A 22,221-nucleotide genomic window follows, 5' to 3' on the forward strand; every position below is an offset into this window, starting at 1 on the left:
GTAGGTGTCTTGTGAAATTATGAATACAAAGGGGTAACATGAGTAATAATGTATAGCAGCATCTTTTGCAAAACTGCACTTGGCCACATTCAACTTTATGCCAGCTTATTGGGGTCAGGTTAGCACCTGGTCCAGAATAGTATTATGCCCAGGATGGATCTTAACAAAGATGAGAATGTCATCCAAATAACAACATGCACCCAGATAGAGATAGAGGTGGAATGGCCACTTGAATGGTCCCTTACAATATGTGCTAACTACATTTGCTAAATAATCTGATCCACCTTGCATTTTGCTGTGAAGCTGGGAGCTCCTGTCCCAGGCCTGAAGAAGAGCTCTGTGTGGCTTGAAAGCTTGTCTCTCTCACCAACAGACGTTGGTCCAATAAAAGATATCACCTCACCCACTTTGTCTCTCTAAAATCTGTGCAGTTAAATGTTGCCATTCCATACCCCTAATCATTTCTGTTGCCCTTCTTTGTATCATTTCCAAATCCAATATATCTTTTTTTGAGATGGGGTGACCACATCTGCACGCAGTATTCAAGATGTGGGCCTATCATGGATTTATAGAGAGGCACTATGATATTTTCTGTTTTGTTATCCATCCCTTTCCTAATGATTCCCAACATTCTGTTAGCTTTGATTGCCACTGCACATTGAATGGATGTTTTCAGACAACTATCCACAATGACTTCAAGATCTCTTTCTTGACGGATAACAGCTAATTTAGACCCCGTCATTTAGTATGTATAGTTGGGAGTATATTTTGCCATGGGCATTACTTTGTATTTATCAACACTGAATTTCATCTGCCATTTTGTTGTCCAGTCACCCAGTTTTGTGAGATCCCTTTGTAACTCTTTGCAGTCAGCTTTGGACTTAACTATCTGGAGTAATTTTGTATCAGCTGCAAATTTTGACACCTCACTGTTTACCCCTTTTTTTCAGATCATTTATGAATATGTTGAACAGCACAGGTCCCAGTACAGACCTCTGGGGGACATCACTGCTTACCTCTCTTCTTTCTGAAAACGGACCATTTATTCTTATCCTTTGTTTCCTATTTTTTAACTGAAGCACCTGGCAATGCTTTCAGGATCATCTAATGATTCTTAATTTAATTTAATGACAAGCTCTTTGTTATCTTAATCACCCTGTCTCTGTTTATAAACAAACTCCTTGCCCCATGGGCAGAAGCTGAGAGCAGCAGAGACCTCATCACATTCCACACTCAAGCTCCCTCTGGGGTTAGGGCATGCGCTGTGAGCAGACCTCTAGTATGAAACTCAGGGAGGTGCATAGGTCCTCCCCCAAAATGGTGCCACTGGAAGATATTTTTAACAGCTGGAGTCAAAATATCCTTCATGACAAGCTTCAAACAGACCACTCCCAAAGTAAACCTGCTAATACTGAGGCTATCAGCTTAGTGGGACACTAAAGACTTGCAACCAGGTAAAGCAGGATAGGGGCCATGTTGACACCTCCCTCACAGAGAGCCATTTATTACAATTTCCCAAAACCTCAAAACAAGCTTGCAGTTTCAATTGAAGTTCTAGGTAAAGATTTGGCAGCACGTGTATCTTACTTTATCCAACCTAGCTATCCACCTCAATATTAATTGTCTTTTTTTTCCATTATTAAAGATTTTGCAAGGACCATGAAGTACTGTAGGTAAAATAAACCACAGGAAAACAATGACCAATGCTAAGCATGACCTGATGTCATCACAAACCACTCAAGCTCTGCTCTTGTGTTTTTTTATGCTCAGAATTCCTCAAGTGTTTGCACAGCCTCATCTATTATGGCTCTTTAGTGCTTCCTTCTTTCATTACTACATTCATTATTTTTCTAGAGAACCCCATCCCCTTTGCCTTTTTATTACTTCCTTAGTGCTGGTGCTCACAGCAATATCAAAATGATGCTGGCAATGAAGTGGCACCACCACCTGCTTGTTCACAACATTGTCTTCCACAGTGCTGCCCCTTCCTTAGCAAAGTGCCATAACATATTAATAGCCTGAAGTCTCCTAGCATTCTCCCTCTGGGTGTCTGCTTCCTGCACCCAGTGGGTGACCAGTCAGTTTCAAAGCCATGTCTACTGGCTCAGAGCATTTGTCATCTGCAAACCCAGCTTCAAAATAGTGCTCTGTTTTAGCTCACAGGTCAAGAAGCTAACAAAATAGAGCCTTTGGTTGGGATGCTTTGATGTCGTGAACAGGGTAGGGTCATGTATTTTGGATATGCTGAAGAACATTAATACCAGTCAGGGGTGTCAGAAGAGAGGATTAATACTTTGTTTCTTAGAACAATTCAGTCTTTTCTTTCCACACAGCCACTAATGTATTTTACCAATAACTAAAGGCAATTAAAGTACAACTGCTTTGTAATATGGCCTGTACACTTTAGTAGGAGGGTAGGCAAGGATGTGAGCAAAGCAAGCTCCGTACTCGCCATCCTTGTCAAAATTATATATCAAAGGCAGCCCAAAACTATATGCTTTTTGAGGCAGTATTTGTTATTGTTTTGGCATACTTCATATATTATATAGCACCATATACAGTGACAGTGCCATGGCATATACATACATACATACATACATACATACATACATAAATAAATAAAGCAAACTCTCAGAAATTTTAGGCAGTTTGGAGGTTGGGGTTGTGTGCGCATTGGTATGTGGATACAGAGTTTCCACCCACTACCTATCATTTTAGAAGAGCAACTATTTTTCCCTGTAAAATCTCTCTCATGTGTAGCAGAACTAGATAGGATGGAGCAAATTGTTCCTTCCATTGCCAACCTAAAGGGATTGTTCCCTCTCCTTCCCCACTATAAGCCGTTAGTGATTGTGACGCCCAAGATTCTGCACTTGGACAAAACAGTAGCCTGCTAGCTGAGATCCTGTACTGGACCAGTAGGCTTCATGTTTCCACTATTTTTTTTCTCAACTGTCCTATTGTTCACTTGTTTCTCACATTCACAGTCAGCGTCTCCACCAAATCCAGCTGTAAAGTGAAGTAATTCTTACTTGGATTGCTGTGTCCTGTAGACACCTGCTGCGACTCCTAAAATAATAAAGAAAAGCATACCATGTATTATTTGTTTTGATAATTTTTAGAGACAATAGATGTTTGAATGTAAGTTACCTTAATACTACCATACAGCTTTGTTAATCATTCATTCAGTCTAATCACAGAACATCATTTCCGACTATAAGAAGAAAATCAAATATTTCCTTGAAAATGCATTTACTCTAGGCTTTTTATACTTATCTCTCAACCATGACCCTTTAATAGTATATTTTTTTCTATCTTCACTATCAATCTCCAGCTTATTATTCACTTATTACTCCACCAGAACTCAAGGGGCTATTACTTTCTACCAGGCTAGGTGAGAAGACAGGCAAACAGACAAATGATTATTTCTGAAGTTCTTGCCAATATCGTTTCATAGTCCATCAGATTGTTTTGGGAGCAGCACAGCTAATCTTTTCTCCTCACCTCGAGGATCCCAAGTGTCGCGTCCATAATGGATCAGGAAATTGATACTCACAGCATTAGAGAATGGAAGTTTAGACCCTACTCCTGAGCCTAGTTCTACTATCTACTAGACATACTGAAATATTAGGTTAAAATAAAAACGAAACTAAATCAACACCTAGTTTTCAAACATAGTCTTGGCACAGTATCTCTGTAATCTCAAGCTAGTCTTCAGTAGACCAGCAGATACCTATGTATCAGAAGTGGGTTTGTAACTGAACTTCACAAAAACACCTAAAACATTTCTAGTGAAACATTTAGAACATTTTTGAAAAACACTGATAGTCTGCCTTGCATTAAATCTTCCAAGTAGGTTTGTTCAAATCGGTTTTGATTTAAATAATTCATTGCAATTATGGGCTGTTTTTAGACTTGATATATGGAAAAGGTTGTAATGTACCATATGTACTAACATTATATTGGTACTGTAGATTTATTACTGTGTATTATTTATCGACTCTTGTTCTTTAGGTGCCTCCTACAATAGCTAAAGATGGAATCTCGGTTACCCTAAACATGGCACAGCACTTATATCATGCATTTTTCAGTTTAGCAATTTCTCCAAAAATACTTTCAGCACCTTGGACTGCGTTAACGAGGCTTTTTAACAAACATTTAGTCAATGTAATTGTTCTAAATCATTTGAAGTTTTTCCACCCTTCTTTTTTAAAATACTAAAAGTCAAGTATCTCTGACTGTCACTCAGGCTAGCCATCACTGGGTGGCTAAGCCACAAGAGAAATGGATTATGAACTAGTTTAGGGAGGGCATTCCATACATATCTCCAATTATGTATGAAATAAATAAACTTTATAATACTATACCATTTATTATGCATGCTGCAGTTATGACTATAAAGACAGCAACAGCAACATTGACAGAATAGGGATACATACCAATACATACATTATTTTCGAGGCAGAAAGATTTTCAACTAAAACCTTGGTCCTAAGGGCAGTATTGAGCCAACAGAGGGGCTCAAGGCAATAGACAATTATTTTTTATTTCCAGGCTAAATATGTCTTTAAGCTGCAGTTATGTCTGTAAACCTTTATTAATTATGTAAGAAAAAAAGCCCTTTATAGTTTTCCTAAAAAGCAAAAACATGAAGAAGCCTGGACATTTAAAGTTCAAGTTACTGAAATAGAATGAAAAATACAGAAATTCACAGTTAAACAAACCCAAATAAACCTAGCTCTTTCCTTATCCCTTGTCCCCATGGATCTCTTCTTTCCTTCTCCCCAGCTACTGTAGGTTTGGATAGGATTTTTTTGATGGCAATCTTAAATCCACTAAGGACCTGATCATGCTTCATTAAAATCAATGGGAGTTTTTCCATTGAGCTGAATGGGAGCACGGTCAAACTCATAAGGGCTTAATCCCATAGCACTTCTCAGCAACTTCAACTTGCAATTAAACCAGGGTCATTGAACTGGGGGCATTCAGAATCTTGAAGGGTCAGATCTTAAATCCACTCTAGCTGTGTAAGTTGCCTGTGGAGTCAGGGATCTCCAGACTGCATGGCTTTGATTTGGAATTTGCATGTCTACAATACGCATCTGTTATTCACAGCCATCCAACATAAAACCCACAACACATTAAGTGGTGGGGATCTTTGTCTGGCTTGTCAGAGAGGGTGTGTTGCTCCTTTAAGGGAGGCTAGAGAGCCACAGACTAACCTATCACATGGAGGCAGCTCCGTACCATGTCAGCTTCAGGATGCTGATCCATCCCCCGAGGTGACCAGAAGAGAAGGGGACTATTTATTATTTATGCCCATGTCTTTTACTGCAAAGCCCTCTTTTCACCTGGACCAGGCTGAGCAGATGCTTAATTTTTGTCCTGTCCTAAGAGGTTTATAGACCCATATATATAAGCTACAACCTATGCTACGTCTCACAGTATGGCAACACTTTTTTACATTTTAAACTATTTACTTTGGGGGAATTGCCCCAGCTATGATCCCTTCTGATGAAGAAATATAAAAGCCTGCATCCTTTTGTCTTTCTGAGTATAATCTCAAAAAAAGCAGGAGCAGTTTGCTGTAGTGATGTGATGACAGGAACACTTGAATTTAAATGCAACTCTAGCATACAATCAAACTGTCTACCTTTCTAGGCATCATTTTTTTTTCAAATGTTAAAAGCAATTATATTTGGTAAAGGTGAGTCATTCACATCTGCAGTTCTTTTCTAATTCACCTGTTCTAGCTTTTTAAAATTAACAAGAATAATCAACTGACCACCATAAAGATGAGAAGACACCAACATTTAAAGCTTCTGTTAAGAATGTGAATGCAAAACACTTGTGAAAATGGACTGGTTTTCTGAAAGTGCTGCCCAGACACCACAAGGATGGGTGACCTCATACAATCATACATAGCTACATGGAAATGGAGTACCTGATCTGCTTTTTGAGACATACGAAATCACTGTAAAAATGAAGGAAAAGAGCCATGCAATCACCAGAATTTACCGTATCCTCTTTTCACACAACGGAGTAGAGAATACATGAACATGAAAGCGCTTTCTCACAAGCATCAAGCATGTTCTTATTTAGCAGATTTAATTATTCATTTAAACTTTATTTTTTAAGATGTTTGTAATAAAACTGCAATATAATAATGCATGATCATTTGTACCTAACAAAGTTTCACAAAGATAGTAGAGGGAAAAGCATATGTGGCGTCTCATATATATGCACTGATTCAATTATCTTTAAGATTTGAAAAATGAGAAATAAAGGGACTCACACTGCCCCTTTCTAGTAAATTTAAGAGTGTAGATTAATCCCACAGAGAAAGAAAATTCAAAATTAAGGATAAAATGGACCTTAATACCCTCTACTAGGTAAAGGGATGTTGCTGGTCTGCTTTCTTTAATGTACTCTCATTGTGATGAGGTGATGGAGGATGTCCAGTTCAGTCTGCGTATTTCAAATTTGACACTGAATTTCCTTTCCTTGTGGATTTAACTTGGATCTTTAACATTAATGTAGGTTTAATTTTTATGCGGTGTATACAGTATATATATATATTTAATAATGATATTTAAAATCTAGTTATTTCGCTTTAATTTCTAGAATGAGTCCAAATCCATCCTGCTACAATTTTGATAGCCCCTGAAACTTTAAAAGCCTAATTAAGAAATTGCAAGTCTCAAGCTGTCAGATCACAAATTAGTTGAGATATAGGTTAAAAGTAGTGCAGTATGTGTTAGAATTAATGATGCTGATACTTTATTTTTATGGAAAGAATAATCAAAAATACTTTGTAGCCTTTTAAGAAGGCAGGAGTCTTCCGAGTCCATAACAATGCTGGGGATCCCTCTACGTTTCCCCTTCTCCAACTCACAAATACCCTCAGCCACAGTGACATTCCCTGCGCTGAAGAGAGTTGCTATGCTACTTCTTCCTCTGGAGTCCATCAATGCTGTGCCTTGAGTTGGCTGGAAGAATCACTAAAATAAGCTATGCTGGTCTCACACCATTCCCACGGAGAATGAAGAAGCTGCCTTCAGTAACCCAGTCCCTGTATATTTGCCTGGAAGTAAGTAACAAAGTTTATATCCTGAATTTAGATCCGTCACTTGCCCTTGTATTGCTGTTAGATTGCCAGGCACTTGTATGTGAGTAATCCATAGTGATCTGGTATGGTTATAAATGTTTTATCAACATGAATTTGTGACAGTCACACTGCTCATGAATGCGGAAGCCTCTAGTGAATCATGCAGGTCATCCCAAATGAATGCTGATAAAACCTTTATACTACACAAGACCATTGTCTGATCTATGCATATGTCACATATGTTAGAGAAAATAAAATAACTAGTTTATCAATGTTTTAGAAACTTTAAAAAATATTTAAATCACTATTTCTGAGCCGGCAAAACAGATGCCTTAGTTAGAACGTAACTATGGAGGCTCAGAGTGAGCCATAGAAATGTCTTTAAATGATTTAAAATATCTTTTCTATACCTAAAAATGTAATGAGTTAAATCTCAGTATCTTGGGCCCTTTCCAGGAATCAAGTCAGTGTTGGGTCTCATTGGGCATCTCCTGTTCCCAATGCACTATATAAAGCTCCCATTTCTAGCCAGGCAGAGTTGTGAGATAATGGACTTCACAGTTGTGACATTTTTATATATAGAAACCTTGTCACTGGTCCAGGACAAAATAACCTTGCCCGTCCTCGGCCTGGGGCAGGTATAACTTTCTGGGGGTGAAATTCCACTATGGGGGGAGAAGGAAAAAACATTTCTTGACAGGTGGATTTAAGAAAAAATGGCGGCTCTTTGAAGTTGCTCAAGTGTTTGGAATGTTAGAATAAGTCCCAGGGAAATGTATTAGCAGGCAGAGGGTAAATGAGAAGGTCAGAGGTGAATGATAACATCAGTATTCACATGGCTCTGCAATATAGCATAGGCCCCTACAATTTATGTCTTTATCACTATATATAGATATACACGAAGAAGAGCTATTTCACCTACATACACACATATCGTGCATGCAAACACACACACGTGTGATAGCCATGTGATAAATTGCAGAGCCATGTGCATATTATTTTTGCATCTCTAACCACTTCCCCTCCTGCAGTCCTCTAATTCATCTCCCATAGGACTTATTTTAGTGTTCCAAACCTCTGATCAGCTTCAAATAAATGCCATTTAAAAAAAAAGCATCATGTCACAAAATATTGCCTTCTTTTCCTTTTGCAAGGCTTTTGTTTTAATCCCTGATTGTTAAAAATTACAACACTATTATCCACTGAAAAGCTATTTCCCTATAGGAAAATCTTAAAGGGTTCTTGACTATATGATTATAATTTTCTTTCCCTCTGAGGCCAGTACAGTGGGCTCACAGTAACTAAAGGAGCTTGGTGTCACAGTTCAGGGCAATCGCACCAGTATTTCCCCCTTGTGATCCACCCAATGCACCCTGTGGTGGGGCATTTATCCCACACTGTCCTGTAAGGGGTTAATAGAGCCCTAGGAAGGCTGTGCAGAAAGCAGCCAATAGGAGAGGGGCTGCAAGGAGCAGCCAATCAAGGCCTGGCAGGCCCATATAAGAAGGGCTGCAGGGCAGAGCAGCTTCAGTAGCTGCCTGGAGCTGAGGAGGGAAAGTCAGGTTCCTAGCAGGAGGAAGGAGTGCCAGCACCTTGGACAGATCAGGGGAAGCTAGAGAGAGCTCCTGGCCAGCTGCTAAGACTGGCAGGCTGAAGCTCTGAGGTAAGGGCAAAGAAGATGTTGGGGGACATGGGGAAGTGGTCCAGGGAATGAACTGAGGATTCAGAGGGGAGGCAGCAAGTGACGACCATCTACGGGGTCCCAGAGCTGGGACCTGGAGTAGTAGGTGGGCCGGGGCCCCTTCACCACTGAGGAAGTGACCAGACAATGGGCTGCAGTCACCACTGAGGGAAGTGGCTGGACAGTGGACCGCAAGTCACCCAGAAGTGGGGAGCACAGAGTGTGGCACAGCTGGAGGCTGTGTCCTGAAGAGGATGCCGCGGTCTTTAGAGTGATGTGGGTCCTGGAGCAGAAGTGATGGCAGCAAGACATCACCAGAAGAAGGCATGCTGGCTAACAGAGCTAATACCTGGGACAGGCAGCAGGAGGTGCTAGCGTTGTGAGTCAAACCCCGTCATATACCCACTCTAAGCTCCTCAGGTATCACCTCTCCTGGGCAGAGACCCACATCCCCTGATTGGGATTTTTTGAGTCTGCTCAGTTCTCTGCCTACACTGTGATAACTGAAGCAAGCCAGACTGTGTAAATAGGCTGGTATCTGTGCTTTGCTTTCCCTCCGAAGGCTCTGAACAGCTGTAATTGCCAGCAGTCACAAGTTATTACACACATTTATTCTTAAAGCGAAAGCATCACAGAGAAAACATTAAAACAATAAAAGAACCTACACACACACACACACTAAAAAGCTTACGAGAGGTCATCCCAATTCCAACCTTGGGCTCTGGTAGTTTTATGTCCTCCAAAACCCACAGCTGGGTTTTTCCTGTGGTTACGAATTCATAACTGTCTCAGATTCAGAACCAACAAAGAATAATTCAGTCTTTACTTTTTACAAGCTTGGGCCTGTGATCTTGGCTTCATGTAATAGGTGATAAGCAGACAAAGGTCCACTCCTCAGGGCTTCGCTTGAAAAGATGATTTTCTTGAATATTTCACAGGAAATCCACTTCACGTGTATTGTCCCAAAAGTCCATTCCTGTCTAGCACATTATGCAACATAGTCATTTGATCACCCGGGCCTTCCATGACATCTCCCTCCTACAGAAGTTACACACAATCCTGGCCCACAATAACACATACACTTTGCATTAAGTACAAAGAACCCCAAAGAGACTTAAATTTAATTCAATATGATTTTTCAAAGATATTGCAGGAAATTGCCATATTTGTCACAATTGGTTTCACCAGCAGAATACTACAAACAATACTTAGCACCAATAAACCTTTAAAAGTTTTAACTCAGGACTAAAATAGTTCTGGCATATACTTGTGGCATTTAAACAGTACAGCAGAGATCGGCAACCTTTGGCACACTGCCTGCCAGGGTAAGCCCCCTGGTGAGCTGGGCTGGTTTGTTTACCTGCAGCATCCGTAGCTTTGGCCGATCGCAGCTCCCACTGGCCGCGGTTCACCGCTCCAGGCCAATGGGGGCTGCGGGAAGCAGCGGCCAGCACATCCCTCAGCCCGCGCCGGTGGTGTGATCTAAACGTTTTATTGGTCTGGGATAACTTACATAAATCACTAGTGACTTCACCACTTTCCCAGACACACGTCAACAACCTTTACAAAAAACTCACCCATGTATTCTCTCTATTTTCCGCACATGTACCTAGCAGTCTCATTAGTGGCAGTACAAGGTTATTTGGGGATCAGAGTTGAGGCTGTATATTGAGGGTGGGGGAGATGGGTTTCTAGACTATAAAGAATTTCTTACCTTGTTTGCAAATGGAAACTTGCTCTGTTCCACTTTTCCAGGTGTGTGAATAGCTGAGAGTGGGGGAGGCCAAGAATGGGTCATCTCCTGGAAAATAATATTGTACAGTAAACTATATTTAAAAAGACAATATAATATGAGGCAATGATGATGACATACTAGTACACCTCTACCCCAATATAACGCGACCCGATATAACACAAATTTGGATATAACATGGTAAAGCAGTGCTCCGGCAGTGCGGGGCTGTGCACTCCGGCAGATCAAAGCAAGTTCGATATCATGCCGTTTCACCTATAACACGGTAAGATTTTTTGGCTCCCAAGGACAGCGTTATATCGGGATAGAGGTGTAGTAGAGATTTTTGGATAGTGGCATATATATGTAACTTTCTGCAGATACATTTTAGTAATTTCTAGGATACATTTAGTTTATATATAATCTAGTACATAAATGTGTTACATTATTTATCACAGATTGTTGGGAACATGTTTTAAAATGAGTTTGATTTTTTTTTTTATGGTTAATGTTTTTTTCAGTGCAAGAAGTTTGATTTTCTGATGAAATGCACCCCAAGCTTCAGACATGCAATGTATTCTGTGAATGGCCGAGAACACATACAAGTTGGTGAGAATAAGAGAAACACAAAATGGATTATTTCTTTACTTGTAATAAAAGGAACAGAAATTTCAGTTCATGACCAAATAATTAAGTATGGACTATGGACTAATCATAACATGGATCCTACTGTCCGGGCTTGGATAATAAAGGTTGGAGGCCTGAACTTGGTAAGAGATTAATAGATTCCAAGACCAGAAGGGACCATTGTGATCATCTACTCTGAGCTCCTGTATAACACAGGCCATAGAATTTCCCCAAAATAATCCCTACAGTATATCTTTTGGAAATAATATTCAATCTTGATTTAAAAATTGCCAGTGATGGAGAATCCATCATGACCCTTGGTAAATTGTTAAAATGGTTAATTGCCCTCACTGTTAAGAATGTTATGTCTTATTTCTAGTCTGAATTTGTCTAGCTTCAACTTCCAGCCATTGGATTGTGTTATACCTTTCTGTGCTAGACTGAATATATATTTGTTTCCCTTGTAGGCACTTGTTGACTGTATTGAAGTCATGCCTTTACTTTCTCTTTGTTAAGCTAAATAGATTCCAGGAGCTCAATCTATCACTATACAGCATGTGTTCTAATCCTTTAATCATTCTCATGGATCTTCTCTGAACCCTTCCCATGTATCAACATCTTTCTTGAATTGTTGCACCAGAACTGGACACCATATTCCAGCAGTGGTCATAGAAATGCCAAATACAGAGGTAAAATAACCTCTCTACTCCTACTTGAGATTCCTCTGTTTATGCATCTAAGGATAGCATTGATCCTTTTGACCACAACATCGCACTGGGAGCCCATGTTTAGCAGGTTATCTACCAGCACCCCGAAAATCTCTTTCAGAGTCATTGCTTTCCAGGAAGAGTCCCCCATCCTGTCAGTGCAGCCTACATTCTTTGTTCTTAGATGTACACATTTACATATAACTCTACTAAAACACATTATATCTGCTTGCACCTCACTTACCAGGTGATCTGGATCACTCTGTATCAGTGACTCTGAAATGTCCGTAACTCTGAACAAAACGTTATGGTTGTTCTTTCAAAAGTTTACAACTGAACATTGACTTAATACAACTTCAAAACTTTACTATGCAGAAGAAATATGCTGCTTTGCCTTTATTTTTTTAGTCATTTATGTTTAACACAGAGTGTTTAACAAACACAGTACTGTGTTTGTTTGTTTTTTTGGTCTCTACTGCTGCCTGATTGCGTACTTCCAATTCAAAATGAGGTGTGTGACCAATCAGTTCGTAACTCTGGTGTTTGTAACTCTGAGATTCTGCTGTACCTGCAATTGCCATTTTACTTCAGTGGGAATTGAATATGCTCACACTCTCCACTCAGCTTTTTGTCCTTTCCCTACATTTACTGAATTAGTTATTTGGTTTTAGAAAGGAGATATGTTTACCTTCTCCTGGCTGCATACAGTATTTTAAGAGCACCTTCAAGGTAAGCAATTCCTTCATAGTCCAAGCCTGAGCAAATTAGCCTTCAAAGGGTGGTTCAAGGTTGCTCTTTTTGGCAAAAAAAAATATATATATTTTTATTTGAAAAAAGAAGTGTGAACAACTTGTGCATTCTTGCTCAACAACAATGGAATAGCGCATAGGGCATTTCATGGCCTGCTTAATAATTCTTTCTCAGAACAAAGTCTCTCTGAGTGTTCTGCCAATGAAGTAATCTATTTGACTAACCATTCCAAGATGGTTTATGAGTTATAAATGTCACCTTCAAAATGTTCTTGATAAACAGTTTATTTTCTAATAAAAAACTGCATTCTTTTGTGTTATTTGAAGCTAAAAATCTTAAATGATTTATTATACCGGTGTAATCTCTGTGGGTGCCTCTAATCAGAGCATCATCTGGTTTGAAGTTTCACTATCAGAATTGCTTTGCTTTTCTGTTCTTTCAGGCAGATTGATCATCTTATGACTCTCTTATCAGATAAGTGCCACCAACAGCAGTACATAGTAATTTTTATTATACAGTAAATCCTTTAAACACAGACAACCAAATCACTGTACAGTTTGCTATACAGAAGAACTATTTCTTACTGCTATGAGTGCCTGACACAGAGAATAATTTTCAAAACATCAATTAATGACATTTGGGGAAAAAAATTCTTACAGTAATGTTTTATTATGATTATATCTTTACAAAATAAAGATTTGTAGTATGTTTCTCTAGCCCTATGGCTGTGTGACCTAAACATTAAAGTTTTTCCCAGGCTAGGCCCTGTTGGGACCACTATCTCATGCTGTTGTATCTCATAATTAAATTACTTACATTTTAAAAGTTGGGGTTTTTTGCATATCACACCCATTTTCATTTATGAATGAAAGGTATGTGTGTTTCCTCCAGTGGACGAAGTTCAGGCCCCAAAGAAACCATGAATGAAAGAAACCATGAAACTCAGAATGCTGATGGGTTTATCTGTTCAGAGGGAGATAGCTCAAAAATATACCCAGAATCTAACTATGGGGCCTTATTGGTTTAAGGTAGGAATGTTTTACTTCAGCTCTTGTAATTGTGGAACCAGGGACGCAGATAGGAAGCATTGCTGGTAACTTTACCCTAAATATACAACATTTCTGAGATATGCTTCCCAGCCCTTAAGATTTCCGTTTGTCTAAGAGCCAGTTCCCCTGGGTTGTATAATTGCTGAATTCTCAGTCTCATCTTGACAGAAACATTTTCTAAGAAGTCTGCTATTCAGTGTACAGAAACCAATCTGTTACAGCAGGATATTTTTGTCCTCCCACCTTGCCTTCCTAGATCTGGCAATGAAACCTCTATCCATGGAAAGCATCAGAGTGCTGATTATAAGTGAGGATGACCTTTTCTGACATGTTAAAATCTTTCATATTTTTTTCCAGGATTATTTCTCATCCACACTTAGACAAAAAATGGTTTTAATGGTCTTTTTCTACTAGTTTACCTACTACTCACTTTGTGCTTTGAGTTCTGGTGTATAATTTTAATTTGACGTAACCCATTGTGACATATAGACTTCATAGGAGCACTGATGTTTACTAGGGGTAATCATCTTTATTATACCCCTCCAAATTTGCCTTTATTGATCTGATATTTTAAATTGGGATTACTTGATATATTTTTTGTCTAAATTTGAATGTTAAATTATGGAAAATTAAAAATAATTAATAAAATATAAGTACAAAACTGTTATGAAAAATCAATCCTCTGTATTATAAGCACTACACCACAAAGTAGTAGCACATTTTGAATGCTGATGGCTCAGAAATGGCTAAATGAGATTTTGTAAAACCAAAACTTTATGAAATATGCATAGTCTCCATAATACTGTTGGAGAACACCAAGCAAGAAATCTTGAAAACAGGAATAAATATTTAGGTATACAACAACATTTCAAATGTTGCAAGGTCGATGTCAAATAAATCTAGAAAATGTACTCTTGTGAATTTTGTCACAGTTCAGGGCAACTGCACCTGTATGTCCCTGTCCTTGGGGTCCACCAAGGCATCCACTCTAGGCTCTCAGCTCCTCAGCTGTCACCTCTCTTGGGTGGAGATGCGTGTCTCTCTCCCTCCTAACCAGGGTTTTTCCAAACTGCACAGCTCCCTGCCTACACTGTCAGTTTCTCAGCAAGTCAGACTGCCTGAGCAGGCCTCCTTTGCTTTCTCCTCAGAGGCTATAAACAGTGTAATTGCCCGCAGTTAAGTTACCACACAACTGTTTCTAAGCAAGCACATTTATCCTTAAGGTGAAAGCACAACAGAAAAAACATATTAAAGGAACAGAAGAATCTACATGTTGCTACTGAGGTTGCCAGAGAACACCCATCAGTCTTATGGGGCCTCAGTAGGCCAAAGTCCTTCCAACCCTTGGGGCACCCCTAGGAGAGAAGGTCCTTTCCATTTGATGGATCAGAAAGAAGGCCCTGATTAAGTTTAAATTCAGGCTATTCATCCAAAAGTTCTTTGTTTGTCTGTTGGTCTCTGGAGAATCATGTCTGAACTAGTATATGAGAGCTTCCCCAGGTGCTGGTACCTGTCTGGAAGTATTACAACCTGAATGAATTTGCCTACCTCCAGTCCCCACTTTAAATTCCTGGAGGGGATATAGTTACCTTCCCTCAAAGGATTACATTCAATCCTTGGCCCACAGTGACACCAACTTAATACAATAAGCTCTCTCAAAGAGATTGCAGAAAATTGCCAGATCTGTCACCAGCCTGGGACAGGTCTCATAATATTTAGTGTATTTGATAAAACAGCTCCTGAAGTAAATTTAATATGTGAGAATATCACTTTCCTTTAAAAAGAAAAATGAAAGTTTCTAGCCCTAAAAACATGAACCTCAAAGGCTCAAAATTCGAAAAACAATCTGTCCAAAAGGCTGAATTCTGATTGCTAAATTAGAATTAAACTTCATCCCTTCAAATCATGGGACTGTTAAAAAAAAGTCTCTGCGCTGTCCAATTTGTTTGAAATACTGACAATTAGGGCTGTCAAGTAATTAAAAAAATAATCGTGATTAATCGTATTGTTAAACAATAATAGAAAGCCATTCATTTAAATATTTTTGGATGTTTTCTACATTTTCAAATATTTTGATTTCAATTACAACACAGAATACAAAGTGTACAGTGCTCACTTTATTTTTATTACAAATATTTGCATTGTAAAAACAAAAGAAATTGTATTTTTCAGTTCACCTAATACAAATACTGTAGTGCAATCTCTTTATCATGAAAGGTTTCAGAGTAGCAGCTGTGTTAGTCTGTATCCGCAAAAAGAACAGGAGTACTTGTGGCACCTTAGAGACTAACAAATTTATTTGAGCATAAGCTTTCGTGGGCTACAGCCCACTTCATCAGATACTACGAAAGCTTATGCTCAAATAAATTTGTAAGTACTCCTGTTCTTTTATCATGAAAGTTGAACTTACAAATGTAGAATTATGTACAAAAAATAACTGCATTCAAAAATAAAACAATGTAAAACTTTAAAGTCTAGAAAGTCCACTCAGTCCCACTTCTTGTACAGCCAATCGCTCGGACAAGTTTGTTTACATTTGCAGGAGATAATGCTGCCTGCTTCTTGTTTATAATGTCATCTGAAAATGAGAACAGGTATCCATATGGTACTGTTGTAGCTGGCATCGTAAGATATTTACGTGCCAGATATGCTAAAGATTCATATGTCCCTTCATGCTTCAACCACCATTCCAGAGGACATGCTGATAATGGGTTCGGCTAGATAACATTCCAAAGCAGTGCGGACTGACGCATGTTCATTTTCATCCTCTGAGTCAGATGCCACTGGCAGAAGGTTGAATTTCCTTTTTGGTGGTTCGGGTTCTGTAGTTTCCGCATCAGAGTGCTGCGCTTTTAAGACTTCTGAAAGCATGCTCCACACTTCGTCCCTCTCAGATTTTGGAAGGCACTTCAGATTCTTAAACCTTGGGTCGAGTGCTGTAGCTATCTTTAGAAATTTCATATTGGTACCTTCTTTGCATTTTGTCAAATCTGCAGTGAAAGTGTTCTTAAAATGAACAACATGTGTTGGGTCATCATCTGAGACTGCTATAACATGAAATATATGGCAGAATGCGGGTAAAACAGCAGGAAACATACAGTTGTCCCCCAAGATGTTCAGTCATAAATTTAATTAATGCATTATTTTTTTAATGAACATTATCAGCATGGAAGCATGTACTCTGGAATGGTGGCCAAAGCATTAAGGGGCATATGAATGTTTAGTATATCTGGCATGTGTATACCTTGCAATGCCAGCTACAAAAGTGTCATGCGAATGCCTTTTCTCACTTTCAAGTGACATTGTAAATAAGAAGTGGGCAGCATTATCTGCCGTAAATGTAAACAAACATTTCTCTTAGTGATTGGCTGAACAAGAGTGGACTTGTAGGTTCTAAAGTTTTACATTGTTTTATTTTTGAATGAAGGTTTTTTTGTACATAATTCTACATTTGTAAGTTACACTTTCATGATAAAGAGATTGCACTACAGTACTTGTATGAGGTGAATTGAAAAATACTATTTCTTTTGTTTATCATTTTTACAGTGCAAATATTTGTAATAAAATATAAAGTGAGCACTGTACACTTTGTATTCTGTGTTGTAACTGAAATCAATACATTTGAAAATGTAGAAAAACATGCAAAACTATTTAATAAATTTCAATTGGTATTCTATTGTTTAAGAGTGCGATTAAAAATGAGATTAATCGCAATTAATTTTTTTGAGTTAACTGCATGAGTTAATTGCATGAGTTAACTGTGTTAACATGAGTTAACCCCTAGTGACAATGTTCAAATTCCTCCCCTAGTGGGGAATATGCCACTGACAGATCATTTAGGTGATACTTGGTGTTGTAATATTAAGCATTTATTTTACACTGGCTCAAATTCATTCACTGGTGCACACTGACATATTTATGGGCTGAGACACATTGTATTATTTTACACACACACACACACACACACACACACGTATTATACTATAACTAGTTTCCTTTCCACCTATGTGAATCACATTTCAGTAGTTAAATGCAAATGTTCAGTTTTGCAGACAGAAGCAGGTAATCTTACACAATATGCAAACTCAGCTTTTATTCAGATTGAAGAAGAAACATTCAGATGAAAAATCCACAATGTATATCCTAACTGTAAAATTAGTTTCAGCAACAACAATTAAGTAAGAAGACATTTTTTGTGGATTAATGACTGGTTATGCAATGGTTCGTTTTGGACTTTTAAGCCTAACTTGTAATTAATTTCCAGGAAGAGTACTGTGCAGTGGTAAATAATAGTAATGGTTCCGGACTGAAGGCAATGCTATCTATTTAGTGCTATCCAGCTCTCTGTATGGCATTTGAAACCAGCAATGTTTATCTAGGTGAAAATGTTCAGTAAACTTGTAATTTAATAAAAAGCAGTGAATTCAATTCTCCATTAAACTTGGGTCTAACTTCTCCTGTTTACTCCTGTATTAGTTTTTTCCCATAATCAAAAATGAGCACTGGGCCAGTGGTTACCTATCAAACTCCACCTTCTCACTGAAAGTTCAAGAAGAGGTTGGGAGAATGTGTTAAAAGGTCCTAATGCCAATGGCATAAAAAAGGTAAAGGGAAATTCATGGGACAGGGAATAATCAAAGATAAAGAGAAATTCATGAAGGACAGAAGAGAGGAGGCCAAGGCCTATTAAGGGTCATGAGAAGAAACATAGAATCATAGACATTTGAGATGGAAGAGACCTATAGGATAATCCAGTCTAGGAGTTCTCAGATTTTCAATAGTAAATGAAACATAGGAATTGTCATATTGGATCACAACTGAGATCCATCTCATTCCTTATCTGGTTTCCAACAGTGAGTAGCACCAGCTGCTTCAGAGAAAGGTATAAGAACCCTACGGTAGGCAAATATGGAGTAATCTACCCCCCACATTAGGCCTCTTCCTAATAGCGAATCACTAGAGATTGGCTTAAACCCTGAAAGATTATGTTTAATATCCCTTCCACATAATTTGTTATCATTCATTATGTCAGCTCTGGATATCCTTGTTATAATATGCATATCCAAATCTTTTTGAATTGTGTTACGTCTTGGCCTCACTGACTTCCAATGGCAATGAGCACGGCAGTTTAAATGGCATGGTATGTAGAAAAGTAGTTTTTATTTTTATCGGTTTTGAATTTCCCAGTTTTGTATTTCATTGAATGTCTCCTCACTTTTGTGTTATGAAACAGGGAGAACAGAAGTTCCCAATCTACCGTCTCTATATCATTAATCACATTTTTGAGATGTGGTGACCAGTGCTGTACAAAATATTCTGATGAGCCCGTGCAACTGATTTACATAAAGGTATTACAATATTCTCTATATTATTCACCATCCCATTCATTGTGCAATCTAACATTTTGTGTGCTTTTTAGACCACAGCTGCACGTTAAGCAGAGATTTTTATTGAGCTCTCTTCTACTGTGATGCCCTGATCCCTTTCTTGAGTTGATAAAGTTGATTTAGAACTCTGTAATATGTTATGAATAGCTTAAATTTTTGCCTCCAATGTGCATTTGTCATCTAGTTTATTTAGGTCTCTCTGAAATTCTTCACAGTCCCGTCTCATCCTCTGAAACCTAAATAACAGTGTCATTTTGCAAATTTTGCCATCTCCTCACATAGTCCTCTTCCCAGATCATTAAACAACATGGGACCTATTTAAATAACATGGGACCTACTACAGAACCTTTAGGCACGTCTTTTCAATTATGAAAATTGACCATTTAATCTTACTCTTTGCTTTGCCTCCTACCTTGTTCTTGATCCATGACAATACTTTGTCTCACCCCTCAACTACTTAGCTTCTTCAGCAGTCTCCTGTGTGGGACCTTAATGAAGGCCTTTGGAAAGTCTATATAAATTGTGTCAACCAATTCTCCTTTATCCACTACTTTATGATATGTTCAAAGAATTCTAAGAGATTAGTGCACATAATTTTCCTTTGCAGAAACTATGCCGGCCAGAGCACAGATCACCTTGCCCCCATTACATGATTGCACAGACCATCTCCCTTTCCAGTCACAACCACATAATATCCCTGTGGAAACTACGGTAATTGTTATATGGAGAAATATTAGAGAGGTATCTGATGCATTTGAGCTGACTTTTAATGCAATCTATAAACTAGAAATGGGTAGAGAAGCCAACATCAGGTGACCAGCAAGCTCTCCATGAATCACTAGCAAGTGCTTCATGGATCACAGTTTGAGAAACTCTGATCCAGTCCATCTCTTTGTCATTATAAAACTGTTCTCTACACCAGGAGACCAGATTCTGAGCTGGTGTCAGCTGGCCTAGATCTGTTAATTTCAGTGGAGCTACACTGATTGACACCACCTGAAGAGCTCACTACGCTTTTGGTACTTTAATGCTAGTTTCAAACAGCCAAAGTAACGAGGCTGACACCATTGGTCCTGGGGGAATATTTCAAAGCCTAAAGAATTTCTCTCTCAGAATGTTTGGTCTGATCATCAGACTAAATTTTCTTTGTGTTAATTTTATTCCATGAATCCCAGTTACTTCCCCAGTGTATTAGATTAAACAATTCCACCCACATCTTGATCTTTATACCCTTCAAATATCTACATATGGTTATGTTCTCACCTCCCTAGTTGTCACTTAGCCAAGCTGTACATACCTAGAAACTTTATTCCTTCCTCACTTATCACTTCCTCTAATGCCCCAATAATTTTTGTTGTTTATCTCTGAGCACCCTCAGATTTGTCATATTTTTGGTAATCTGGTTCCCCGAACTGACTGCAATATTCTGGGGGTGGTTGGATCATAGCTATATAGGACATGGTACCTCATGGCACTGTGTGCACCCGATAGGGTTGCCAACTTTGGCTGGCTGAATTCCTGGAGATTTCATCACATGACATAATCTTTAATTAAAGATTAATCTTTAATTCCTGGAGACTCCAGGACAATCCCGGAGGGTTGGCAACCCTACCACCAGAGTAAAGTAAGGTGCTAAGCACCTCCACTCACACTAAAGTCAGTGGCATTGGAAGGCACTTAGTATCTTGCGGGATCAATCCTATGAAGGCCTGTTTTATGCAAGGCCTTATAAAGCATATTCTGTCTTCTGCAGCCATATTACGTTGCAGACAGATGTCTAATTTGTTGTCCATTATCATTCCTTACAGGGTTACTGCTTCCCAGGTTTCACCCTCCTCTTGCACGTGTGTGTTTTGGATTATTTTTCGACAGCTAGGTTAGTTTGCATTTTTCCAAAATGAATCTCCTTTTATCATTTTCTGCCCCTATTTTTAACCTCTATAGGTCTCTTTGTAATATTTTGCTGTTTTAACTGCTGCTTGTATCTCCTTGGGATTAGTATCATCTGTGAATTTCATTAGTGTGCTGTTTACTCCCTCTTCCAGATCTTAATAAAGCTGTTAAATAAGGTCCTAATACCGAATCCGATGGTACTCTACTAGTCACCACCAACCAACCTGGTGTATTGAAATTTATCATCACTGGCCGTTTATGATCTTTTAGCCAGTTTTCAATTAATCTATGTTAAATTTTAATTAATTTCTCAGTTAATGTTTCACGGTGTCAGATGCATTACTAAAATCCAGATCTTTCACATCTACTCTATTCCACTCATCTATTGATGGAGGGGAGAGACAGGGAGCTATTAAAGGGTCACTGAGAGGGATGAGGAAGTATCCTCAAAGAAGCCATTTGGATGAGCATCCAAACTGGCTGGGATGATTTAGTTGGGAATTGGTCCTGCTTTGAGCAGGGAGTTGGACTAGATGAGCTCCTGTGGTCTCTTCCAACCCTGATATTCTATGATTCTATGATTCTGAGTGTCAATCCAACACACCTTCTGAGGTTCATCCAGAACTCACTTTTTCCTCACTAAGGACCACCCTAACTCATGCTGAATGGTAACTTATTCCATGACTGGTACCACTGAAATAGTGGATTTATCACAGAGTAAGGCACTACCAAATGTGAGTAAGGGTGGCAGAATCTGGTCTTAAATTCTCATGTCTCTCTGAATATGTTCCATATTTCAGCCCCCCTGGCTTTTTTTTTTTTTTAGTACTCTGTTCCACAGACCAATTACCCTCTATGTAAAGGAGTGTTTCCTAATCCTCTGTATGTTTCCTAATCCTCTGTAGTCACCAGACTATCCTTTAGTTCGTGTTATTTGCACTGTGTATTTTCTAAAGTGCAGAAAAACACCTTTACACCTCACAGTTTCAACTCATCCAACAGTGGGGCTCAAAAATTAAGAGCACTGTGAGAAGTGATATAGACAGACAGACACCACTAAATGATTGTTTTTTCTTCATTTAAAACAAACAAACAAAAAACCTCCGACTATGAACTGATTCCATCTAGTAACACTCCAATGCTGTGCTAGCTACTGATATGCTTGAAATATCTGTCTGCTTATCAATGTCTTTGCCCTTCCTCCTCTCAGATCTACTTAAAGACAGAGACCTGCGCCCTGATTCTGATAGCACTTACAGTTAGGGTGACCAGACAGCAAATGTAAAA

General features: G+C 38.7%; 1 protein-coding gene across 1 annotated transcript in view; it reads right to left on the bottom strand.

The window, feature by feature from the left end:
• The window catches only part of AFF3 (ALF transcription elongation factor 3), a 452,244-nt gene that overhangs the window by 173,903 nt on the left and 256,120 nt on the right, over positions 1–22,221 (bottom strand). Inside the window, exons 5-6 of the mRNA XM_054009691.1 lie at positions 10,504–10,590; positions 3,033–3,069 (exon numbers count right to left, since the gene is read on the bottom strand). Coding sequence (XP_053865666.1) covers positions 3,033–3,069; positions 10,504–10,590 — 124 coding nt within the window. The remainder of the gene's footprint in view (positions 1–3,032; positions 3,070–10,503; positions 10,591–22,221) is intronic.

This window comes from Malaclemys terrapin, chromosome 1, assembly GCF_027887155.1.
Source record: "Malaclemys terrapin pileata isolate rMalTer1 chromosome 1, rMalTer1.hap1, whole genome shotgun sequence".
In the NCBI taxonomy this organism is placed as follows: Eukaryota; Metazoa; Chordata; order Testudines; family Emydidae; genus Malaclemys; species Malaclemys terrapin.